The 20,470-nt window shown below is 41.5% G+C and overlaps 4 protein-coding genes and 1 long non-coding RNA gene across 5 annotated transcripts; 3 read left to right on the top strand and 2 right to left on the bottom strand.

Moving 5' to 3' along the window:
* Positions 1 to 36: 36 nt before the first annotated feature.
* Positions 37 to 5,588, top strand: LOC135614823 (uncharacterized). Its single transcript, XM_065112588.1, has 5 exons — positions 37 to 414; positions 2,474 to 2,735; positions 2,840 to 3,039; positions 3,126 to 3,313; positions 5,066 to 5,588. Exons 1-5 carry the CDS (start codon positions 320 to 322, stop codon positions 5,350 to 5,352), a joined length of 1,032 nt encoding a protein of 343 aa, XP_064968660.1. The 5' UTR covers positions 37 to 319; the 3' UTR covers positions 5,353 to 5,588.
* A 135-nt stretch (positions 5,589 to 5,723) lies between these two features.
* On the top strand, positions 5,724 to 8,306 carry LOC135614822 (probable membrane-associated kinase regulator 2). Its single transcript, XM_065112587.1, has 2 exons — positions 5,724 to 7,575; positions 7,686 to 8,306. Exons 1-2 carry the CDS (start codon positions 6,486 to 6,488, stop codon positions 7,748 to 7,750), a joined length of 1,155 nt encoding a protein of 384 aa, XP_064968659.1. The 5' UTR covers positions 5,724 to 6,485; the 3' UTR covers positions 7,751 to 8,306.
* Positions 8,307 to 8,581: 275 nt separating this feature from the next.
* LOC135614821 (uncharacterized) lies at positions 8,582 to 12,495 on the bottom strand. Its single transcript, XR_010487751.1, has 2 exons — positions 10,635 to 12,495; positions 8,582 to 9,206 (listed from the first exon to the last, which is right to left on the bottom strand). It is a non-coding gene; the product is annotated as an uncharacterized LOC135614821 (long non-coding RNA).
* A 1,585-nt stretch (positions 12,496 to 14,080) lies between these two features.
* LOC135614819 (uncharacterized) lies at positions 14,081 to 15,923 on the bottom strand. The gene has a single exon (XM_065112580.1). The coding sequence runs from the start codon at positions 15,775 to 15,777 to the stop codon at positions 14,227 to 14,229; it is 1,551 nt and encodes a 516-aa protein (XP_064968652.1). The 5' UTR covers positions 15,778 to 15,923; the 3' UTR covers positions 14,081 to 14,226.
* A 2,515-nt stretch (positions 15,924 to 18,438) lies between these two features.
* Positions 18,439 to 20,088, top strand: LOC135614818 (mitochondrial arginine transporter BAC2-like). Its single transcript, XM_065112579.1, has 3 exons — positions 18,439 to 18,572; positions 18,785 to 19,095; positions 19,188 to 20,088. Exons 2-3 carry the CDS (start codon positions 18,820 to 18,822, stop codon positions 19,881 to 19,883), a joined length of 972 nt encoding a protein of 323 aa, XP_064968651.1. The 5' UTR covers positions 18,439 to 18,572; positions 18,785 to 18,819; the 3' UTR covers positions 19,884 to 20,088.
* The last annotated feature ends 382 nt before the right edge of the window (positions 20,089 to 20,470 follow it).

Here is a 20,470-nt window from a genome sequence, read left to right as displayed (position 1 = left end):
ACGATCCAACCGTCCATCAAGATCGAACCCCTCGATGATGGACATGGGCGGTCAGATCTTAACCCTCTTCTGATCCGCCGTGAACAATCCCTCCCCTCCCTCCTTCAACGGCCTCCGCCTCCAGTCTACGCGAAGTCGTCTCTCCTCTCTCTCTCTCTCTCTCTCTCTCTCCCTCTCTCTCTCTCTGTAGACTTGGGAAAGCGTTCTTTCTCGTCTGCATCGCCGGCCCGGTGGACTGTTCTTCAGGGCATCTTGATCTAGCTCCGAATCCCTCCGTCGAAGCTGCCTGTCATCCGAATCTGTAGCTCTCTTGAGCGAGATGGGTGTCGGCACTTGGATTTCGCTTCTTATTGCATTCGGATGCCTATTTGGAGCTCTTAATGCCAGCGCCGGCGACGCGGATTCGCTCTACAGGTACGATAGGTTCCTTGTTTTATCTGAACAATGTTGGAGAGATGATACGGAAATACCTGTTGAAGTGTAGCATGTTGATTGGCTTTGGGACAGTCGTCTATAACTCTACCTGATGTAGATCTATGCAACAAGGCCCCCAACATAAGTGAAGTGTTCGACCTTTTAATTTTGTTCTTTCGTGGATATCTAAATGGACGTGATACGCATGATCTTGACTGGATTGGATTATAAGCTTAACAATGATATGCACAGAACATACTGAAACTTGATCTAGCCAAGTTGCACTTGATTTGCAGAATTTTAATGATAATTTGTTCTATCTAAGAATCAAGTGATCGATGATTAATTCAGAAAAATAGCATTCATTACTTGGTGTAAGCTCCTTGATATCAGTGACCACAAAAGTTTTTATGTCGTTGTTAATCTTTGCTTAAGTTCTTGCTAGAAATAGAATGTTGTTGTAGGATCCATGGGTCAAATTTGAACAAGTGGCCTGCAAAATGAGATACCTTTCCTGGTGTGAGACCAACAATGCTTTATGGATCAGAGTGTTGGGCAGTTAAGAAACAACATATGTAAAAAATTTGTATTGTTGAGATGAAAATGTTGAGATGAATGTGTGGAGCCACTAAGAAAAAAAGAAAAAAATTACTTTTATTCGTGAACAACTAGGTATCGCTTCGATAGCAAATAAGATAAGAGAAAATCGTTTAAGATGATATGAGCTTGTGCTTAGGAGACCTCCGGATGCGGTAGTCAAAAGAGATGAAATAATTAATGTTAGTAGTACGAGAAAAGATAGAAGAACATCTAAAAAGACTTTAATGAAAATTATAAATAAAGATGTAAATACTCTAAGCTTAACTAAACATATGATTTTTTACATATCTCAATAGCGGCAAAAGATCGATGTAGTCAATCCCAAATTGTTGGGACTTACAGTTTTGTTGTTGTTGGCCTACGTAATGAGATGAGTTAATCTCTTTTCCTTAGAACTAATTTGATATCGTTATCTACTGGGAAGTATTTTCGTCCTTAAATATACTTTAAAAGTTATTAAGCTGATCATTGCATCACTCTCAAAATGGAATAATACATCTTAGTGAATACAAAGTCTGGCTGCATTTTACAATAGTTATTTCAAAGAATTTCAGTTCGATTTGACTCAGAAGCACATTACAAAATTCTGGATAAAAGGTGTCTTCATGGCAAAGTGGATTCAATTATTGTGCTTATACTTTGGTTTCACACAGCTAAGTTCCAAGTACTATGAATTTGCATATGACCTATTCAATTATTGTGATTTTGATGTCACACCACTAAACATAATCAATTTGTCTATAAATGAATGGCATGTTTTTTATGTTATTTTCAAAATAGGGTAGTCACTGGTCAGCATGCGTAAGTAGCTTACTTCTTTTGACAATCAAAGCCACGATGCCCCCTCCGTTGGTCTCACATGGATCTTGGGCCTTTTGTATTCTCATTTTCATGCTGTTATGTGCTTAATTATATTTAGAGTTTTTAACTTATATTTCATTTACAAGAAAGTGACTGGATCATTCAGTAGATGTGAAGGACTGTTTTCTTGAACAGTTGATATGTGACAATGGTGCATTCTTGTACCGAATATCATACTTTTGGTGTGCTAGAGAATCATGTTATTCTAACATCAGTACCTACTATTGTTGAAATTATTGGCATCCAAATCAGGCACCATTTAATATTATTCAGATAGAGCTGCTTTAGTAATCTGTGCTTCTTGTTTCACAATGAACATTGGCAGAAAGCTATAGACCATTAAGATTTTCGAGTTTTTGATAAAGAGGTGTGTTACTGTGTTGTCTAACATGGTTAATTTTTTATGCTTGTATGAAATCTTGAACTGCTGCCTGTTTTAGTAAGTAAGCATTAATATTCTTTTCCTTAAGTTAGTAAGAGGTTTTTTTCAGCCTGGTTTTAGATTATTAAATATAGGTTAAACTTAAGGTATTACTTGGACCTGGATTTTCTTTCAACATGAGCTTGAAACTAAATTTCACACTTCATGACATGCCAGAAATTGTGTTGGGCAATGTGAAAAGACTGGAGATATTGGGGACCAATCCATTCGGCACTGCCAGTTTCAAAACAGTGATGTGCCTCTCGACAGTTCATGGTATATGCAAGAGCCACTTTACTTGCAATGGAAGCAACTGAACTGCAGGAGTGACTGCCGGTACTACTGTATGATGCAGAGAGAAAATCAACGGGAAAAACTTGGTCAACATCCTGTTAAGTATCATGGAAAATGGCCTTTCAAACGTGTATTCATTTTCCAGGTTTGTTCATTTCCTCTGGTTTGCAGATAAACTTTGTACAATGTTAAACTTATTTCATTTTATTACTTTGGTGGTAACTCCCCTTGTTTATGTTTTCTTTGCAGGAGCCTCTTTCTGCTGTCCTCTCGGCATTCAATCTATTGATGCATTTCATTGGCTGGCTAACCTTTTTCATCTTACTACGTTACAAGTTACCTGTTAGGCCTCAGAGTCGGAGGACATACTATGAATACAGTGGATTGTGGCATATATATGGTGTCTTATCCATGAATGCTTGGTTCTGGAGTGCTATATTCCATACTCGGTATCTCACCAAACTTGGTCCCCATATAAACTTCCATTTACAGCTTGATGCTTTCTATTATGGTGATGGTGATCAACCTATTGCAGAGACTTTGACTTGACGGAAAAGTTGGATTATTCATCTGCTGTGGCTGTTCTTGGCTATTCACTCATTTTGTGTTTACTAAGGGTATTCGATGTGAAGGATGAGGCTTCGAGGGTCATGTTTGCAGCCCCAATTTTAGCCTTTGTGACTACACATATCTTGTACCTCAACTTCTATGAAATGGACTACGGTAAGGTCTCTTATCATTTTCGAATTTGTTAGCCAACTTCCTTAATTTTACTTGTGATTGTAGCCATTCTTTCTATGCATTGGGAGCATATGTTTTGACCACCTGACGCAGGACATTAATTTTTTGTTGAGATTAGCTCGACTCTATGTAATGCGTTGAATAACTTCTTTCTTTATGGGCGGGGGTTAAGACTGCTTACATTGACTCTGCATATCCTGTACTGGTGGGAGTCTTGTGCATTGATTTCTTCCTGTTTTCATCTTTTTTGTACATAATTGAAGAACACAGGACACACTCCTAGCATGGAGGACGGTTACAACCATGCATTTTTTTTTTTTTCTTTTTTTTGCAAAGGGTAAGTGGCAAAGACGGTATTCGAGCATAGTACTTTGCAATAATCTGTCAAAAGCTAGCCAGTACCTTCATGACCATGCATTTCAATTTCCACCGTCTTATAGCAGCTACTTCTGTGCATCGTTCTCTAAAGGTTACATTCGAAGATTGCATAACTTGGCAAACAACCATTGCACACTTTCTACCATAAGCACGCATGTTCTATAGAAATTTGGCTTACATTTTCAGGTACTAACAAATATAAACTCGAAGAGATCATCCTAATTATCTATATGTATTTATCAAAGAAGCCAACTAAGATAACTTAATGCACAGTTTCTTTTTACTATTTGAATTTGTTGAGTATGATAGTTAGAACCTCAATTAACATGTTAGTGAACTTGACACCACTTGGTGATTCATTTATCCTGGTGCTAATATTACCTTGTAAGATGTCTTGTTCTGTTTTTTAAGATTATAGTTTCAGATTTTGATTCCTAAGCTTTGACCAAAAGATGCTAAGTGATTCTAACAGGAAGTTTAACATTTATTATTGCCCATGTCATCCTTGAACCTAAAGAAGACAATTTCACTTATCTGTCTCTCTCTCTCTCTCTTGGTACCATATCCACGACTTGCTTATTGTTTAAAATCATAAGTTCTTGTTATGTAGTTAACTATTATTAAACCAATATAGACCAGTGACATTGTAGAAACTAATTGATCCTATTTGATAAACATAATAGGTAAGACTGCATTGTTTGTTGCCGAAATAACCTCACTATTTGTAGGAGTAAGACTGCATACTCTCTTCAACTCTACATTGGCAGTAATCTTATGCACTAGGCTATTCTTTTTAGCAATACTATTTCAACACAGTTTCAAGATTCTCTTTGTAAAGGTACAAGTATCTTTGTAAACGTTAATTATTTGTCTTGTAGATGTAGATGCTTATGGTTCTATCTCCTCGTATCATAATCTACTTAATATCTCAGATTAATATTGTCACAGTAAGGAATATAGCAAGTCTACAAAGAAGGGAGAGTTTCAACTTAGATTTCTCATCTGTCAGCCAAATCCACATGCAAGATCAGTTATCTCACTTTTAGTTGAATTTAGCAAATAGTACAAAATTCTTTAAGATGCCTTTGGTGACCCTGCTTTATAAAGTCTTTGTTCTACTCCTGAAAGTAAGAAGCCATCTTGTCATCATGACGCAATGGTCAATATCTGTTGGGATGGCAAAGGATGGTCAAATCAACCATCCTGCTTTATCTCATTAAAGGTCATCTTAATGCATACGGAAAGCTATGTTCTCTTTGTTTTGAAGTTCAGTGAATATCCCAAATATGGCTTTGACAACCATTAACCCACATATGTTTCCCATTATTCTCTAATCTTTCTTTTTGATTTTGGCAGGGTGGAACATGAAAGTGTGCCTTCTGATGGGTGTTTCTCAACTTCTGATGTGGGCAATTTGGGGTGGTGTAACTCGTCATCCTTCACGCTTCAAGCTCTGGGCAGTTGTATTCGGATGTGTTCTCGCGATGCTTTTGGAGATCTATGATTTCCCTCCTTTTCATGGATACGCCGATGCCCATGCTCTGTGGCACGCCACCACCATTCCCCTCACCTACCTCTGGTGGAGTTTCATCAAGGATGATGCCAAGTTCAGGACATCGGCTCTTGTGAAGAAGGTCAAGTAACTAACTCCTTCTCGACTGCCTCTATATCAGCCAAATGCCATGATCAGCATGAAAGAGCAGGTAATGTCATCATCCACTTGTATGTTCTTGATTTGTTTCCAATGCAGTGTTTAGTTGTCAAATATGAATAGAGATGCTTGTTTTTGTTTTAGTTTCTCTGAATTCTGCACTCTTGTTAAGACGAAGTGTGCTTGTTTTCGTTTTGAAATTAATTTAAGGTGATCGATTGTTTTTCATGTTTTACATGGAAAAAACATAGCCGACTCTACTTGATCGAATGAGCAGGGAGTTATCTTTGGTTATTTAGTTCTATATGTTGCAAAGATAAATTGCATTTGATACATTATATAGTTGTCACTTAGGGAAACAAGGCATGCCATGTGGTGAATGATAGGATAACAACGTAGATTAGCTTTAAGATTAGGCGTCGGATGTTGATCGGACGAGTTGCATTGGACACACCCGTAATGAACGACAAGCGGTCCTAAGGGATTATACTGTTGATAAGGGATCGGACATACGGAGATCCAAACGTCACGTTATTGCAATTTAATTTTCTTACAATTTTTATATGGAGGGATTTAACCAGCTTTATATGTTTCTTCTACCTGCTTCGAGGTGTGGGAATAGATACCGTTACCGTGATGTAAGTACGGGTAAAAAGGTTAGGACGTCGATTGCAACGTGTCATGGCCCGATGTAACGGTTCGTTGAATGAGCCAAGTCGACTTACGGCGTTACTTTCGGAATCTTGCATGACTGGCGGTCAAAGTCAAACGACCAATACGTGAACGATTGATGTAGAGCATCTCGGTGTGCTTCGCAGTGTTCTCCTTCTCGTGCACCGCAAAAGCCTCCGCACGGAGCAATATTGTTCATCTGCTGCCGCTGTTTCAGCGACTGACTGACTGACTGACTGCATCCCCCCCCCCCCCCCCCTCTCTCTCTCTCTCTCTCTCTCTCTCTCTCTCTCTCTCGCTTTTTGCTGGCTTACACCGCCGTTAAAAGTTGGGAGAAAGAAGAAAAGGAGAGAGTTTGAAGTTTGAAGAGAGGAAAGGCAGTCCTCTGACTCTTTCTTAGTAATTGGTAGTAAAGGGTTTAAAGGTCGGCTTTCACCCCTGGCTCTCCCGACCATGGAATCCTTCACCCTGCTCAAATACTGGCGGGGCGGCGGCGGCGGCGGCGGTGGAGGAGGAGGAGGAGGATCCACCGTCGCTGAAACCCTTCGCGCTTGCAGCGCCACCCCTGTGGTCGCCACCGCCTTCCTACGCCCCTCCTCGGCTACCACGGATGACAGCGGCGACAACGACGACGATGAAGGACCCTTCTTCGACCTCGAGTTCCCCGCCCTTACCGTCGACGACGAGGTGGAAGAGGGCGAGTTCAACTTCGAGCTGAGTTCCGTCGGAAATGGTGGCGGCGGCGGCGGCGGAGGAGGGGGTGATGACATCCGGACTGAGGATTTCTCCCCCACTGAAGACCTCTTCTTCAAGGGGAAGCTCGTCCCTTTGGGACCTTCCTCGATCGTGATCGCGGCCTCCGAGTCTGACAATAAACCCCAATTCCCGGCGGCCTCCATCCTCAGATCCGCCACCAAGTTTCGTGTTTTCTTGCTCGGGCTCCGCAAGCCCAAACCCACCGCTGCGGAGCCCAATGCCGCCGCCGTGGCTGGTGCCTCCCCGAGGCAGCAACTTCAGCAGCATCAGAGCAGGTTCTTCGTGAAGTTTAAGGTGGAAGAGCTACCCATCATCTCGCTCTTCACACGGGACAACAGCTCCCGGAACTCCTCGGCCAACCGGGCGGTGAAACCGCAAGCGGAAGACACCGCCGTCTCCGTCACAGCGGCGGAGGAGAAGAGGCTGGCGAGGGAAGTCGTTCAGAAGTACGTCAACATGATCAAACCGCTCTACGTCAGGGCTTCCAGGAAGCACGGCGAGAAGCCGAGGCTTCCCGGAGAGCCAGCGCCAGGAGAGGTGGAGCCGGAGGAAACGACGCCGGCGCCGGCGCCTGCGGCGAGCGCGGGCGGGGTCAAGGGCCTCCCGGCGGGGCTGAGGGTGGTCGGGAAGCGGCTGGGGAAGATCCGGTCGGCGTCGGCGACCGTGGCCGCGGTCCCGCCTCCTCCACCGCCGCCACAGCGGCGCGACGACACGCTCCTGGAGCAGCAGGACGGGATCCAGAGCGCCATCGCCCACTGCAAGCGTTCCTTCACCGCCCCGGAGAAAGGTACGCGAGCGACGACGCACCCGATCCTAGATACGGTCACCGGCGGTGTCCCCTAGTGCTCTTACTTGCTTTACTTGCTTCCTGAGGCCTCGGGCTCTCTGATCTCGCAGGGTCGCAGTCGCCGTTGGCGAGATCGAAGAGCGACCCGATCCGGGCGATGGGCGATCAAATCTGAGCCGCGCTTATTCCCGGCCGTCCGATTTTGGCAGTAACAGTAAAAAGCCTTCACTGTGTCTCATCTCCTCGGTTCTCGTAGAGAGTAGACTAGGACGAAGGCCTCGCTGTAAAAATCGTGCGTTCGATCTATCCATGATGCCAAGTACTGGTTGTGTCGACTATATGTGGTGGGTGTTTGATTGGCGAGCGAGAGTGCAATGATGAGAAGGTGAGAGTGATGGGGCTGAGCTTTGCTCGCTCACTCTCACATGTGAACGAACACCGGAGGGGAGGGGAGGGGAAAGATTCCCGTGGCATCGGGAAAGCTGCAGCATAATATGGCAATCTTATGGCAATATGGTGGAGCAATGAATGCTTTAGCTTCTGTCTCTGCTCTGTGTGCTTGGAGGCTTTGTGCAGCTCACGTACCCTGGAAATGCGCCACCTTTTTTAGCTTTTCGGCAGGGGAAAGTAGCAACCTCAGACCCCAAAAGACGTGGGCGATGATGCCTTCCGTTTTCTTTTGTTTTATTTGATACATTTATTCTTTTTAATATCTTAAATATCTTTTATCACCATAGTTTTTTTTTTTTTCAAAGCTATCATGCTTTTTTTAACGAGGCTTATAGCTCTCACTCCATCATTTCGATCCTATCATCTTTCTCTTATCATTTTTATCTCATCATTTCGTGTCATTATCATTATCTCATCTTCCCTATTTGTCGGTGTTTACATCTATCTTGAAAGTAGAACAACCTTGAAATAATCACACCCATTCAAAGGATATGGTAACAACTAGGATGTCGGTAACAAAGACGCTATTGTCGTGACGAAGGAAGCCAAACATTGATGACAATAGAAAAATATTTAACGTGTTAAAAAAAAAATTGAAGAGCATGATCCAAGAAAAGTTCGAAAAAAAATATTCTTTTAAGAAAAATCGTCCAAAGAAATATGTAAGCCTTTCTCCTAAGTCCCAATAAAATGCATGAAGAAATCACGTACCATTTATTAGAGAGAGAGAGAGAGAGGAGTCATTACAAAGTGGTCGTCTTCAGCGCCGCGGTTTACTCCAGGGACGTGATGGTTGGGAATAAGATAAAACTGGTGGGGGAGAAGAGACAAAGATGGATGTGGGAGTTGGTAGGGAGGTTTTATTTCTAAATGGTGTTGGATTCAGTGTTGTTGGTGGTCTCCCCAACATGACATGAGCAATAACAGGAGCAGTGATGCTTGTGATTCTCCGATGGAAGAAGACCATAATTTGTCTTCGACTGAGTCTGGTGTTGACCAGCAGCTCTGTTCCTGAGGGGGGGTGGGGGGTTTGATCCTTGGTTTATTATTGGAAGGGCCACAGGCATCATCACCTTGTCCTCCAACTCTCTCTCTCTCTCTCATGGACTCGGCAGTCAGCACACATCTCTATGCTCCCGCCATTGTTTAGGCTGCAATTGGATGCGTTGAGGTCAGTTGTCCTGCATAAAAAAGTTGGAAGATAAGGTTAGCTATCCGAAAGTATTATGACCTGGTAGAAGCTTTGAATGGGAGCACATGGCATCTTCATCCAGCAGCAAGCTCAAATACTTTAGGACTCATTAAGAACTATAAAACTAGTAGGAAAATTTCGTTTATAGTCATACAAAATTTGAAGTTTTGATCGTCTTAGAAAAACGTCCAAAGGACCTAACAACAGTGCAGATGAAGAAGAAGACACTAAAGATAGGAGGTCTCAGGTAAGGGGCAGTTCAAATTATATGCTGCATGTAACATGGTCAGGAGTAGTATACAAGGAACACTATATTATCCTTGTTGGATCAGCAGATGATTTCCATCTGGTATAGGCAAATAAAAACCTTGGGATACATAATGGATTGAAAGCTGATGGTGTTTCTCTTAATGCAGCAAGTGTTTGGGGATCAAACTTCACATGAAAAAGTCTTCGATGGCTAATGGGAAGAAGAGGAATTACTCACAACCATGCAGACTATCATGGACTTTGGTGTATGAGCCTACCATAAAAGGTGAGGGTACAATTTTCACTACAGAGAAGTATGATCCTAATCCACAACAGTAAGTTCTAAAGTAAGTCAATAACATCCCAGATAATGCATGTTCTTTATGAATAAATTTATAAATGCTTAGAGAAGAATGGATGCATACAGTAACATCTTATTATAACAAAAAAAAATCAATAATGATAAGTAGCAAATAGCAACCCGAAAAAAAAATAAGAAAGAACATAATCTACAAATGGTAAAACTGACATAATATATGTCATTGGCTAAATGTATCCTTAATGAAATCTTGATCAGCCTAACAGAGTACTTCACTGCAAAAGCTAATAAGCTAACAATTTGAATGGGTAAATATCAGAGAAAATATGTAGACACGAGATCTCTTTCGGGCACCAATTAGTGCAGGTCCATGAGAAATGTACATGCATATAAGATGAGCAACATGTAGTACCTAATAAGGGGAAAAAAAAAGAGCATCCCAAAGTATACAAGGCAAGTATAATATTTTCATTAAACATCAAAGCAAGAGCCGATTTATTTGAAAATCAAAAGAGGCATGACAAACTAGTAGTACAATAAAGAAAAATCAAAATAATATACTAAGCACGACAATTTATTTGAAAACAGATTACTCCTAGTCAGATATTTTCTAAAGACCATCCCATCAAGTAAATATAGAGGCATGAACAGATTTTAGAATTGTTCTCAAGATCCTATCATCCTCGACTGAACCGAGTGATTTACTATTTACAAAAAGAAGTTTCTAAACATGCCAATAAGGAAATGTTCGATTTGATGGTAGACATGCCACTCTCCTTTCAAGAGGTTTATGGTTACACTTTTATGTAGGAATTCTTTTCTTTTGCAATTAAAACAAGGAGAACCAACCTTTTTTCTTTCAAGCCAGTGTAGTGGACCTGCCGAGGCCCGAGGAGGTACATTCCTCTCCCTCCCCTTTTTCAAATTTTCTTCACCTGGGTAGAGAATGACTAAAGAACAACCACAGTATAAACAACAAAGCTAAGTCACTAAAACAACAAAGATAGTAAATAAGTATCTCTGCTATCAGATTAGATTCATGTCAATATTAGCGACAAAATTCCTTAAAAATATATAGTGCTATTTTTTTATAAAAAAATAAAAAGTTTCAAAATGAAACAATAAAATGATTGGACACATAGATAATGAAGGTCAGTTAGAACATGACAGCAAACATGAGAGTTTCTGCTTAACATCAACTTGCAAAAAAATTCACCAAAACTTTTAACATTTGATGCTTCAAAATGTCTGAAGTGTAGATAAAACTAGGTTAATATGAAAGATCATGAGGATAGATATGACTACTTTATACAAGGAAGGGGATCAAAGATTCTCCAGGGGGTGAAAAATACCTATAATATGTTGATTGTGATGTCCTAACTTAGTTCCACATTGGATATGGAAGGAGAATTGAACCGGTCTATGAAGCTCGATATGACCACTGTTTTTAATATTGGCTTCAACATGTTGAACCAGTGACTCAGACCTATCAAGTTAATGGTCAATATTCTCATCAAACATGGTCATGACAAAGGAAATTACATGAATAAGACTAGCGGCACAACACATGAAACCACCATTTAGCAGTTAAACACATGCACCGCATTCTGATAAGAGCATGCCTAGCGACTAAAGGTTGTAATACACCGGTTTGGAGAGAACCAAGTTAGTTTATATATCCACAAAGTATATTTCTATCTATCAATTTGAGCTCTGTCATGACCCAAGTAAGAGCTAGATAAGCTAACTGGCCTATCAAAATATCTAAATTGATAGTAATATATCCAACAAACCCTTATAAATCAATTTTAATTTTGTCCACTTTCGATGTGAGACTAATCGAAGTGCTATAATTTTCCCCACTCAAGGACTTAACGTTCTTGTCAAGGATTATCATAGCCCAGATCAAACCCTTGCATGATACATGTGAAACGTAGTCCAAGAGTGACTCCATGCCATAACGAGATGATTTCATCCACAAATAGACCTTTCCTACTCGAGTCCTCTCACCATGCTCAACTACTAGGTCGGCTATGATACCAAATATCATAATTCGGGTCTGATAGGTTAATTGGCCCATCGACTTTATTTGGCCTAAACTACTAGCTAAAATGCTTAAGCTGAAGTTGATAGTAATATACTCATCAGACCCTCAGAAGTCAATCTTAATCTAGTCCGCTTTCAATGTGAGACTAATCGGGATGTTTCATAAATGACTTATGCCTATCGGGTCCATTATTCCATCAATTCAATACGTGACAAGAATCCTTGATCATGTAATAAGGTTGCTACTTTGCAACATGAGTGAATATGATTCAAGCCAGAAAAAAAATAAGACTATAGCTTGAATAATACATGAACCACCTACAAAAGCCTCATGCATCGAAGTACCGTATGCTTGGTTGATGACTTAATACCTTTAGTGGAAAATACTTGGCAGGTTGGAACATTCCATAATTTTACCAACATGAACAAGAGATTTGGGGTCTTTCAAATACAAAAATATGTAAATAACAAGAATTGGGGATCTATATGCAAAAACAAAAAAATGTGGGAGACTGATAAACAAAAACAAAAAGATGTTTAAACTATGTATTGCATAAAGTACGAGGACTTATCAAATGAAATACAACTACAAAAACATGAACAAAAAATATGAAATCACTGAAAATAAATATTCAAGAAATATGAATAAGCAAAAGACTATGACATATATGATATGTTATTCAATAGGAAGGGAGGATTGAAAACCATATTGCTCAAAAGAGAAAAAATAATGGCGTTGCATAAGAGTGTCACATTGTAACCACATCACAAGAGAAAAAACAGTTACTTAAAAGTCAGGTATGCTTTATGAATCAAAATGTTCACAGATTAGAAGAAGAGGTAAGAATGTTGAAATGGATGCCTGGTGTAACCAGAAAGAATAAAATAAGATTTGCAATTATCAGAAGTGACATCAATAAACAAGCTAATATGGTCTGAATATATCTAAGATAATAAGATTTGATTAAACGATAAAAAATAATATGGCTGCCATTTCACTATCATTGACTTACCGTGAACATAACTTATTGACTAGAAAAACTCCACACAGTTGATCAAAACAGTTGGATCAAGCTTAATCATCATCTCATCATCATGCCATGCATTCACGTAGAAGCGGCATGAGAACAAAGCGGTGAAAATGGTCAGCACAAGTAGAACAATAAGCATGACATATCATAGATCCATTGATCTTCCTCCTTAAAGCATTTCAAAGATAATACTATAATAGCACCAACAAGATGACAATCAACATCTATATTGCGTAATAATTAAGAAAATCAACGTCAATAAGGACATTGCTTGCATCTGACTGTGGAATTCTACTATTCAAAAGCTAATTTAACTTGACATAATGGTTTCAACAAACTTGATTGAGAACATAAAGAGCTTTTGCTATCACCATAGAAATTACTAAAAGATTATTACCAATATGCTCATCTCTACTTCGGCCTTTGGATAAACATTTATGTTTTCTTTGGCACAATAGAGTAACCATTATGAGGACATGGAGAAACATAGAAGGATTCATTGGTACAATGGAATTATTAATTGCTACTGTTGTGACTTGATATCACCAAATAATCTAATTAATAAACAATCATATTCTTGCAATTCATTACCTACGGAAACAACAGAAAAGAATTTGTGATCAACTCTTGTTCGTTCACCAAGTCTATTAACTGCCAAAAACTACCGAGAAAGAACTTCATGAACCCATAAAGTTAGTTTTCTAGATATTATTAACAAACATACATGTAAAAAGAAAAAGCATGAATGATGAATGAGGAAATGGAAAAGCACAAGAGGCAAATGCCTAAGAGCTACTGCTACCAATATTCCCTTTTCTAGTTTTCTGATGATAATACCAGTGAGAAAAAGAAAAACTGCAAAGAAACTGAGAAAAAGAAACTTGAATCAGAGAGGACGATGATTGCCTGAGCTCACTGTAGTCTTTTAATTTAAGAATATCTACATAGCCATGTCGATTTCAGCAAACTCGCTCTAAAAGGCGACAAAGAGAATTGAATCCAGCATATGAGATATGTACCACTCCATTACCAACATAGCACGGTTCTGTTCTAGCCTTCTCATAAACTTATTTACTTCCCTTGGTCATAGATCCGTACCCAACACTTCAGCCAAGAAAGATTTAATTCTTGCAAATCACCAAAAATAATGGCTTCTTCATCATATGAACACAATATAAAGATCAAACAGAAGCAACAACATGAATTGACAGAGAGGTGTATAAAACAAGCAGGCAATCACCCCCATGTTCAGCAGAACTTTGTCTTGTCATGTGTTCGTTACACATCAGTAGCACACAGCGAAAGAGAAAAACACAAAAGTTGTTGTTTTTTTATATTTATCTAATAAGAGGGGGAAGACTACATCACCAGGGAGGAGTAGATCCCTGTCTTGTTGAAGGAGATCTTGATCCTAAGCTCCCATCCCTTGAAAACCTCGTCTTCTCTTTTGGGGTGCTTGCGAATGGGCTAGACCCACGATAGCTAGCTCGAAGAGTCTCATCCACGGAGCGAGAAGACTTGGCAATGGCATTCCTAACAAACTTCTGAGCAGCTGGAGAAAGTGTTCGCACACTTGGGCTGGCACTGCCTCCTCGAGCTGGTGATGGCAATGGTGGCTTTTGAAACATCTTAGACCTCTCTCTCACCTTACGTGCAGCTTCCCTCGCCAAAGAATGAGCTTTCACATCCCGAGATGAAGGCAAAGGGATCCAAAAGTGAGGCCCATCACTGCTTCCACCTATGCCGGCGGGCATCTCCTCGAGGTCTAATCTCAGAGGTGTGCCCTCTATCTCTCCCCATGTCATGAATGGGGATTCATCAACACCTGGTGCAGGGGACGGAGTCCTGACAAAGCTGTAGCCATTCTCTCCTTTCTTGGTTGATTCCTCAAAGAAGGGGTTCGGTGTTTTCCTCAAATCCTCCAAGTCATACTTTTTAGACCTCTCAGCCTCCCGATCAGCGAAAGGCCAAGCAGCCCCAGTCGGAGTGGTACCAGCGACCGGGGTGTAGAGAATTGCGACAGACTCCTCGTCCTTCGTGGGCCTTGATTCGGATGCTGATTTGCCGTGAAACCGGGTGTTGGAACGGTTGATCTCCTTGGTGAGGCCCTTGAGCCGCTCGGCCTGCTCCTCCTCGGTCAGTGGCACCTCCCCCCCGTCCGCCGGATCATACATGAGGAGATTCTTCGCCGTGTACTTCCAACCATCCAAGGTGCTAACCGGCTGCCCGGAGGTTCCATATCCATCGGTGATCCGGTCCTTCTTCACGTCTTCTAGGGTTTTAATCGGCGTCTCCTTCTCGCCCTCCAACAGATGGGCATATTTCTCTTTCCTCTTGCGATTGACCTTCTCCATGATCTTGGAGAAGCTCTCGTTATCCTCGCTAGTGTACCGACCAAGGAACTCATCCAGCGAGAGGGAGGTGTCGACGTCGGCCAAGGGATCGTCGTGCGTCGCGGGGCCTGAGGGACCATCACCCGCGGGAGGGATCGACGGGGTGGAGCCGAAGGGCGTGGCGGAGGGGAAGAAGGAGGATCCGGGGGTGCGGGTCCGGGAGCGGCGTGCGGAGGCGGTGGCGGCGCCGGGTTCTCCAGCGGCGGCCCGGCGTTCGAGGATCTTGAGCTGGGCGTCGCGGATGAGGACGGGATCGCCGGAGCGCACGGCCTCGAGCCAATCGAGGCGGTCGCGGAGCCTGGGGATGTCGGGGAAGAAGTCGCGCTCGACGATGCGCTCTATGGCGGCGACGTAGGTGTCCTCGTCGAGGACGGCCGCGCGGCGTTTCCGGGGGTTGCCGGCGGCGACCTCGGAGGAGGAGGACGGCGCTCCATCGGCAGTCGAGGGGGTTCGGGCGGCGAGGGAGGAGGAGGAGGGGGGAGTAGAGATCTGGCGAGGGGAATGGCCGGGCGACAGAAGCATGTTCGCTGCGTGCCGGTGGGGATTCCAAGAACCTAAGGCACAGATTGGGAAGTTGAAGAAGGGTGGGGGGATCGAAGGAGGGTATGGAAAGGCTCGCGGCGTGAGGAAGCCGAACAAAATTAGGGCTCCAATCGACGATTCCTACTACAAATTGGATGGGTCAATTTGCCCTAATTTTGACTTCTAATTGAAGCTAGAAATTATTGGTCATCGACGACAAACATTAATCTCTCGATTAATTCAAAGTTGGTCGAATTTATAATGTATTTTCATGTGGTCTTAAAATTAAAATTAAATATTCAACGTTTTAAAAATATATTTCATGTGTAGAATAATTTACTACGAATAATACTTCATAATTGGTTTTTCTTTTTTTTTTTAGAATTTACTCGAGGCATCCAAATCTGTTGAAATACCCAAAAAGCCTCATAATCCGTTCCCCAAATCACCAAATTAAACTTCAAAAATTCCTATGATAATAATAATATTATTATTATTATATAATGAACTATAAAATTCCTCATAATGAACTATAAAGTCATTAAAATCAATAAGAATTATATAAATTAAGGGGATAACTATTAGTATTATATTTTTTTTTAATTGTTGTAGTATGAGATGAATTAAACAAATTTTATTATATTATACTTATAAATTAATCATGATATACTCGATTGCATAACCAATTGCAATGTTTTTCATTTTAATATTGGTTCAACAAGAAAGCAAGTTGATATATATATATATATATATATATATATATAATTTTTGGTTTGAAGTGATTTGAAGAGTTTTTAACCCATATTTGATACTTTCTAAGTTAACACTACAATCGAATGTAAGAAAATTCATTTATGAACGTAACAGTAAATCATATTATCAATCTCACTTTAATGTTTTAATATAACATATGAATCTTTTGATGCAAAAACTGATGTTATATTATACAGAATACTGTCTTGAAATGAGATGATAATGATGATGGGTAGTTGTGTAGCTCTCTCTTATTGCAATTCAGATGTCAGTATTCCTCGATCTGCTTAGTATGTCTTAATTCAATATTTGACGGTCGAAGTTCACGGTTGTTATCGGTGTTAATCTTAATTTAATATTAGTCGAAAAAGTACGATTTGTTCAACTATGATAACACTAAATTTGTATATTTGTGTTAGAGTTATTCTCGATAAATGTCTACTCTAAATTAACTTAGAGTTTGGATGATTCAAAAATAAATCTTAGAAAATATATCAATATGCACCCGGGATCCATGATAATTATGAGAAATAGTTACGCATTACAGTTGAATTTAATTATGATCATGATGACATGAGTGTCGAACTCAAAATATGGTAATAGTTGATTTGACTTAGTCAACACCTCGATCATGAAACGTCGAGGTGTTGACTATTTGTCAATCACATGTCTTTCACATGGTGAGGCATTGAGATATCGATTGCATATCAACCATAAGTCACCAATGCAATACCAAGATGTCGACTAAGTCATTAGTCCAAGTCACTATGCTAAGCACCTTCTCTTTACTTTTGTTTATTTATTTGAAAGGATGGATCATCGTTGATCGAGAGGTGAATTTTGTCTTTGACTAAAAACTGTTTGTAAATATGATGTTCTTACATACTCATTAGCTTGTATAAGATCATCAAATAAAGGACGAGACATATGGTTAAGATGCAGATAAATTGTTCTCGCTAATATTTTGCTTGCATAGATTAACCAAAGCAATACGTAATACATTTGGATTGCTCAACAACATAGAGAGATCGGCCCCTTCCACATAAAATTGATTTGTTCTTGAACAGACCAAGGCTCCATTTAGGTTGCCTTTTTTGCTTAATACTCAGGTGACTCAAAAGTTCGGTAAACAATATGGGCATATGAGTGATGCCATCAACAAGGGGTAGAAAACCATTCATTTCCAAGTTCATCTTATATGTCACTGATAGAGCATAATTTGATAACATGACAACATGACGGATCATATCAGCACCATATCTCTTGAGTACGACATGACTCCCTCCCCAAAGATCGAGACGATGCCAACCGAGTATATCATTGTCTCACAAAAATCGAGACACAGATCGAGTACTGTAAAAGACGAACGAGGCAGCATCAGTTGGCCATCAAAGAAATCAGGTGCATATGTGATTGTTCATCTCAACTTTTCTTCCTTTTTGGATTTTGGTAGAGTTATGAATTTATTTCATGCACAATAGACAAGTTGAATTACCTTATTTTTTTATGACAATCCATGGATTTAATATAAATACTATAAAAAATATTTTATTGATAAAATTCTATGGAATAAATGACGAAAGATGGAATTCTAAGTTTTTATCAACTAAATTAATTAGGAGTTCGTGTTTTTTGAATTTTGTGAAACTCATAGTTTTAAGTTGATTTAATTTCTAAGTTTAATCCCACACAATGTGGAAGGGAAGGGATTGAGACTCTCAACTTAGGATCAATTATCTTTGGTCAGTGGTTCTTATCAATTATTGAGTCGTGACGGCATCCAACATTACATTGCACCACATGACGAAGCAATGCCTGCCATTTCTCTCGTGTGGATAACCAACTACGAAGAAGATAACTACACGTCTTGCTCATGTGTTGAACGTGATCCAGTCTCTCTCTCTCTCGTCATCGGGTCTTCTTCCTCCTGCGCTCGGATTTAGCATGCCTTAGCACATCCATCCACGTATTCGACCCGCCTTCCTCTCCCTGTCGTACCACGACCGCTGCAAGGCCTCTGACGCTCGCAGCACCACCAGAACGTAAGGAAAAGACGCAACTTTCCCCTGCACCGCTCGCATTAAACCAAGCACCGGTGCGGTTGGTCTCACGGCTGCCGTCCGCCAGTCTCAGGAGCGCGCACGGCGCCCTCGGAACCAGAGTCTTTGGCCGCTTCCTGCGCGCCTCCCTTTGCTCTTCGTCCCATTCTTTCCTGCGCTGTTCAAGGAGTATTAATTAAGTAAGGTCTTGTTAGGAGGAAGGCGGAGAGTGTGGAATGGTGGTGGGGAGATGGAGTTCTGGCCGGAGTTCATGGCGAGCAGCTGGGGGAGGGAGTTCGTGGCGGGAGGGATCGGCGGCATGGCCGGGGTCGTCTCGGGCCACCCCCTCGACACGCTCCGCATCAGCCTGCAGCAGCCGCCGGCTCCATCGCCCGCCGCTGCCGCTACCGCTACCGCCCGCCGCCCCGTCTCGGCCGTGGGCCTCCTCCGCAGCATCCTCGCGACCGAGGGCCCCGCCGCGCTCTACCGCGGCATGGGCGCCCCCCTCGCCTCCGTCGCCTTCCAGGTCTGCTTCCTCGTGTCTCGGAGAGCCTACAATAACTGCTAGCAATTAGCAAAGCTCATTCGTATGTGCTTCGATCGTCCTTCCTTGTGCAGAATGCCATGGTCTTCCAGGTGTATGCAATCTTCTCCAGAGCTTTTGATTCCAAGAGCATGAACGAACCCCCTTCCTATACAAGTGTTGCGCTGAGTGGAGTTGGAACGGGCGCCTTGCAGAGTCTGATACTAAGCCCGGTCGAGCTTGTGAAGATAAAGCTTCAGCTGCAGATGACCGGCGAAAAGGGCTACAAAAGAGGTGGGATAGGACCGATCAGCATTGCCAAGGAGATCGTAAACAAGGAAGGGATGAAAGGTGTATACCGAGGCCTATGGATCACTGTCCTGAGAGATGCACCTTCACATGGAGTTTACTTCTGGACATACGAGTACGCAAGAGAGCAGATTCACCCGGGCTGCCGGAAAACTTGCCAGGAAAGCCTTGGAACGATGCTGGTCGCCGGAGGATTAGCAGGAGTGGTGAGTTGGATCTGCTGCTACCCTTTAGATGTGGTGAAGTCCAGACTGCAGGCGCAATCGAAGCCTCAGGCCGGCCAGCCGCCGCCGAAGTACCTCGGAATTGTGGACTGCATCCGCAAGAGCGTACAAGAAGAAGGTGTTGCTGTGCTGTTCCGAGGAATGGGGACTGCTGTTGCCCGGGCCTTTGTTGTCAATGGAGCCATCTTCTCTGCTTATGAGTTAGCTCTTAGGTCCTTGGTCAGCAACAGTCGAGGGCTGGCAATGGAGGAGACCTGAGCTCTCAAGGGTGAAGTAAAACTAGGAATCCTGTTCCATATATGTTCATTGGAGTATGAGATTACTCATCCATAGTTTGTATCCAATGTTTAGATTCTGTTGTGCAGAAAGAAAAGATCATATTTACGTCCTGTTAGACATAAGACACTTGGTGACAAGAACTCGGTTCGATGTAGCTATGAATGAAAGAACTGAGTTTGAAGTACATTCTTTGGTTGAGATGTCATTCATTTAAACTGGTGTAGTGTGTGAATTCATGTTACCATTCAAACACTATCTTGAGGACAAGAAGACCATAACAACTGATCATGAAGATTAATGAATCAGTTTCGGATCATGAAAATTACACAGTTTCCAAAGACATTCATTCTTCTATCAAAATTCAACACAACTGATTGAATTATAGTTGATTCATTCTCTCCCGTGTCAAGAAGCAAATTACATGATTCTAATAACTAAAACCAGAATTCAAACATTCGCTTATAGATCAAGTTCTACATATCATGGTATGAAGAAACTCAATTAACATTAAAAAAAACAAAAGAAAGAAAAGTAGCTACACAATCTTGTTGAGAATAAGAATTGCT

Source organism: Musa acuminata, chromosome BXJ2-6 (assembly GCF_036884655.1).
Source record: "Musa acuminata AAA Group cultivar baxijiao chromosome BXJ2-6, Cavendish_Baxijiao_AAA, whole genome shotgun sequence".
NCBI lineage: Eukaryota > Viridiplantae > Streptophyta > Magnoliopsida > Zingiberales > Musaceae > Musa > Musa acuminata.
The sequence above is the reverse complement of the archived record's forward strand: the minus strand, read 5'-3'. Positions and strand labels throughout refer to the sequence as shown.

Coding starts and splice junctions, on each gene's coding strand:
- LOC135614819 (XM_065112580.1), bottom strand. CDS start 15,777: ATGCTTCTGTCGCCCGGCCATTCCCCTCGCCAGATCTCTACTCCCCCC.
- LOC135614822 (XM_065112587.1), top strand. CDS start 6,486: ATGGAATCCTTCACCCTGCTCAAATACTGGCGGGGCGGCGGCGGCGGC. Junction 7,576..7,685: donor CTTCACCGCCCCGGAGAAAG/GTACGCGAGCGA, acceptor CTGATCTCGCAG/GGTCGCAGTCGCCGTTGGCG.
- LOC135614823 (XM_065112588.1), top strand. CDS start 320: ATGGGTGTCGGCACTTGGATTTCGCTTCTTATTGCATTCGGATGCCTA. Junction 2,736..2,839: donor AACGTGTATTCATTTTCCAG/GTTTGTTCATTT, acceptor TTTTCTTTGCAG/GAGCCTCTTTCTGCTGTCCT. Junction 3,040..3,125: donor AGTGCTATATTCCATACTCG/GTATCTCACCAA, acceptor AACCTATTGCAG/AGACTTTGACTTGACGGAAA.
- LOC135614818 (XM_065112579.1), top strand. CDS start 18,820: ATGGAGTTCTGGCCGGAGTTCATGGCGAGCAGCTGGGGGAGGGAGTTC. Junction 19,096..19,187: donor TCGCCTCCGTCGCCTTCCAG/GTCTGCTTCCTC, acceptor TTCCTTGTGCAG/AATGCCATGGTCTTCCAGGT.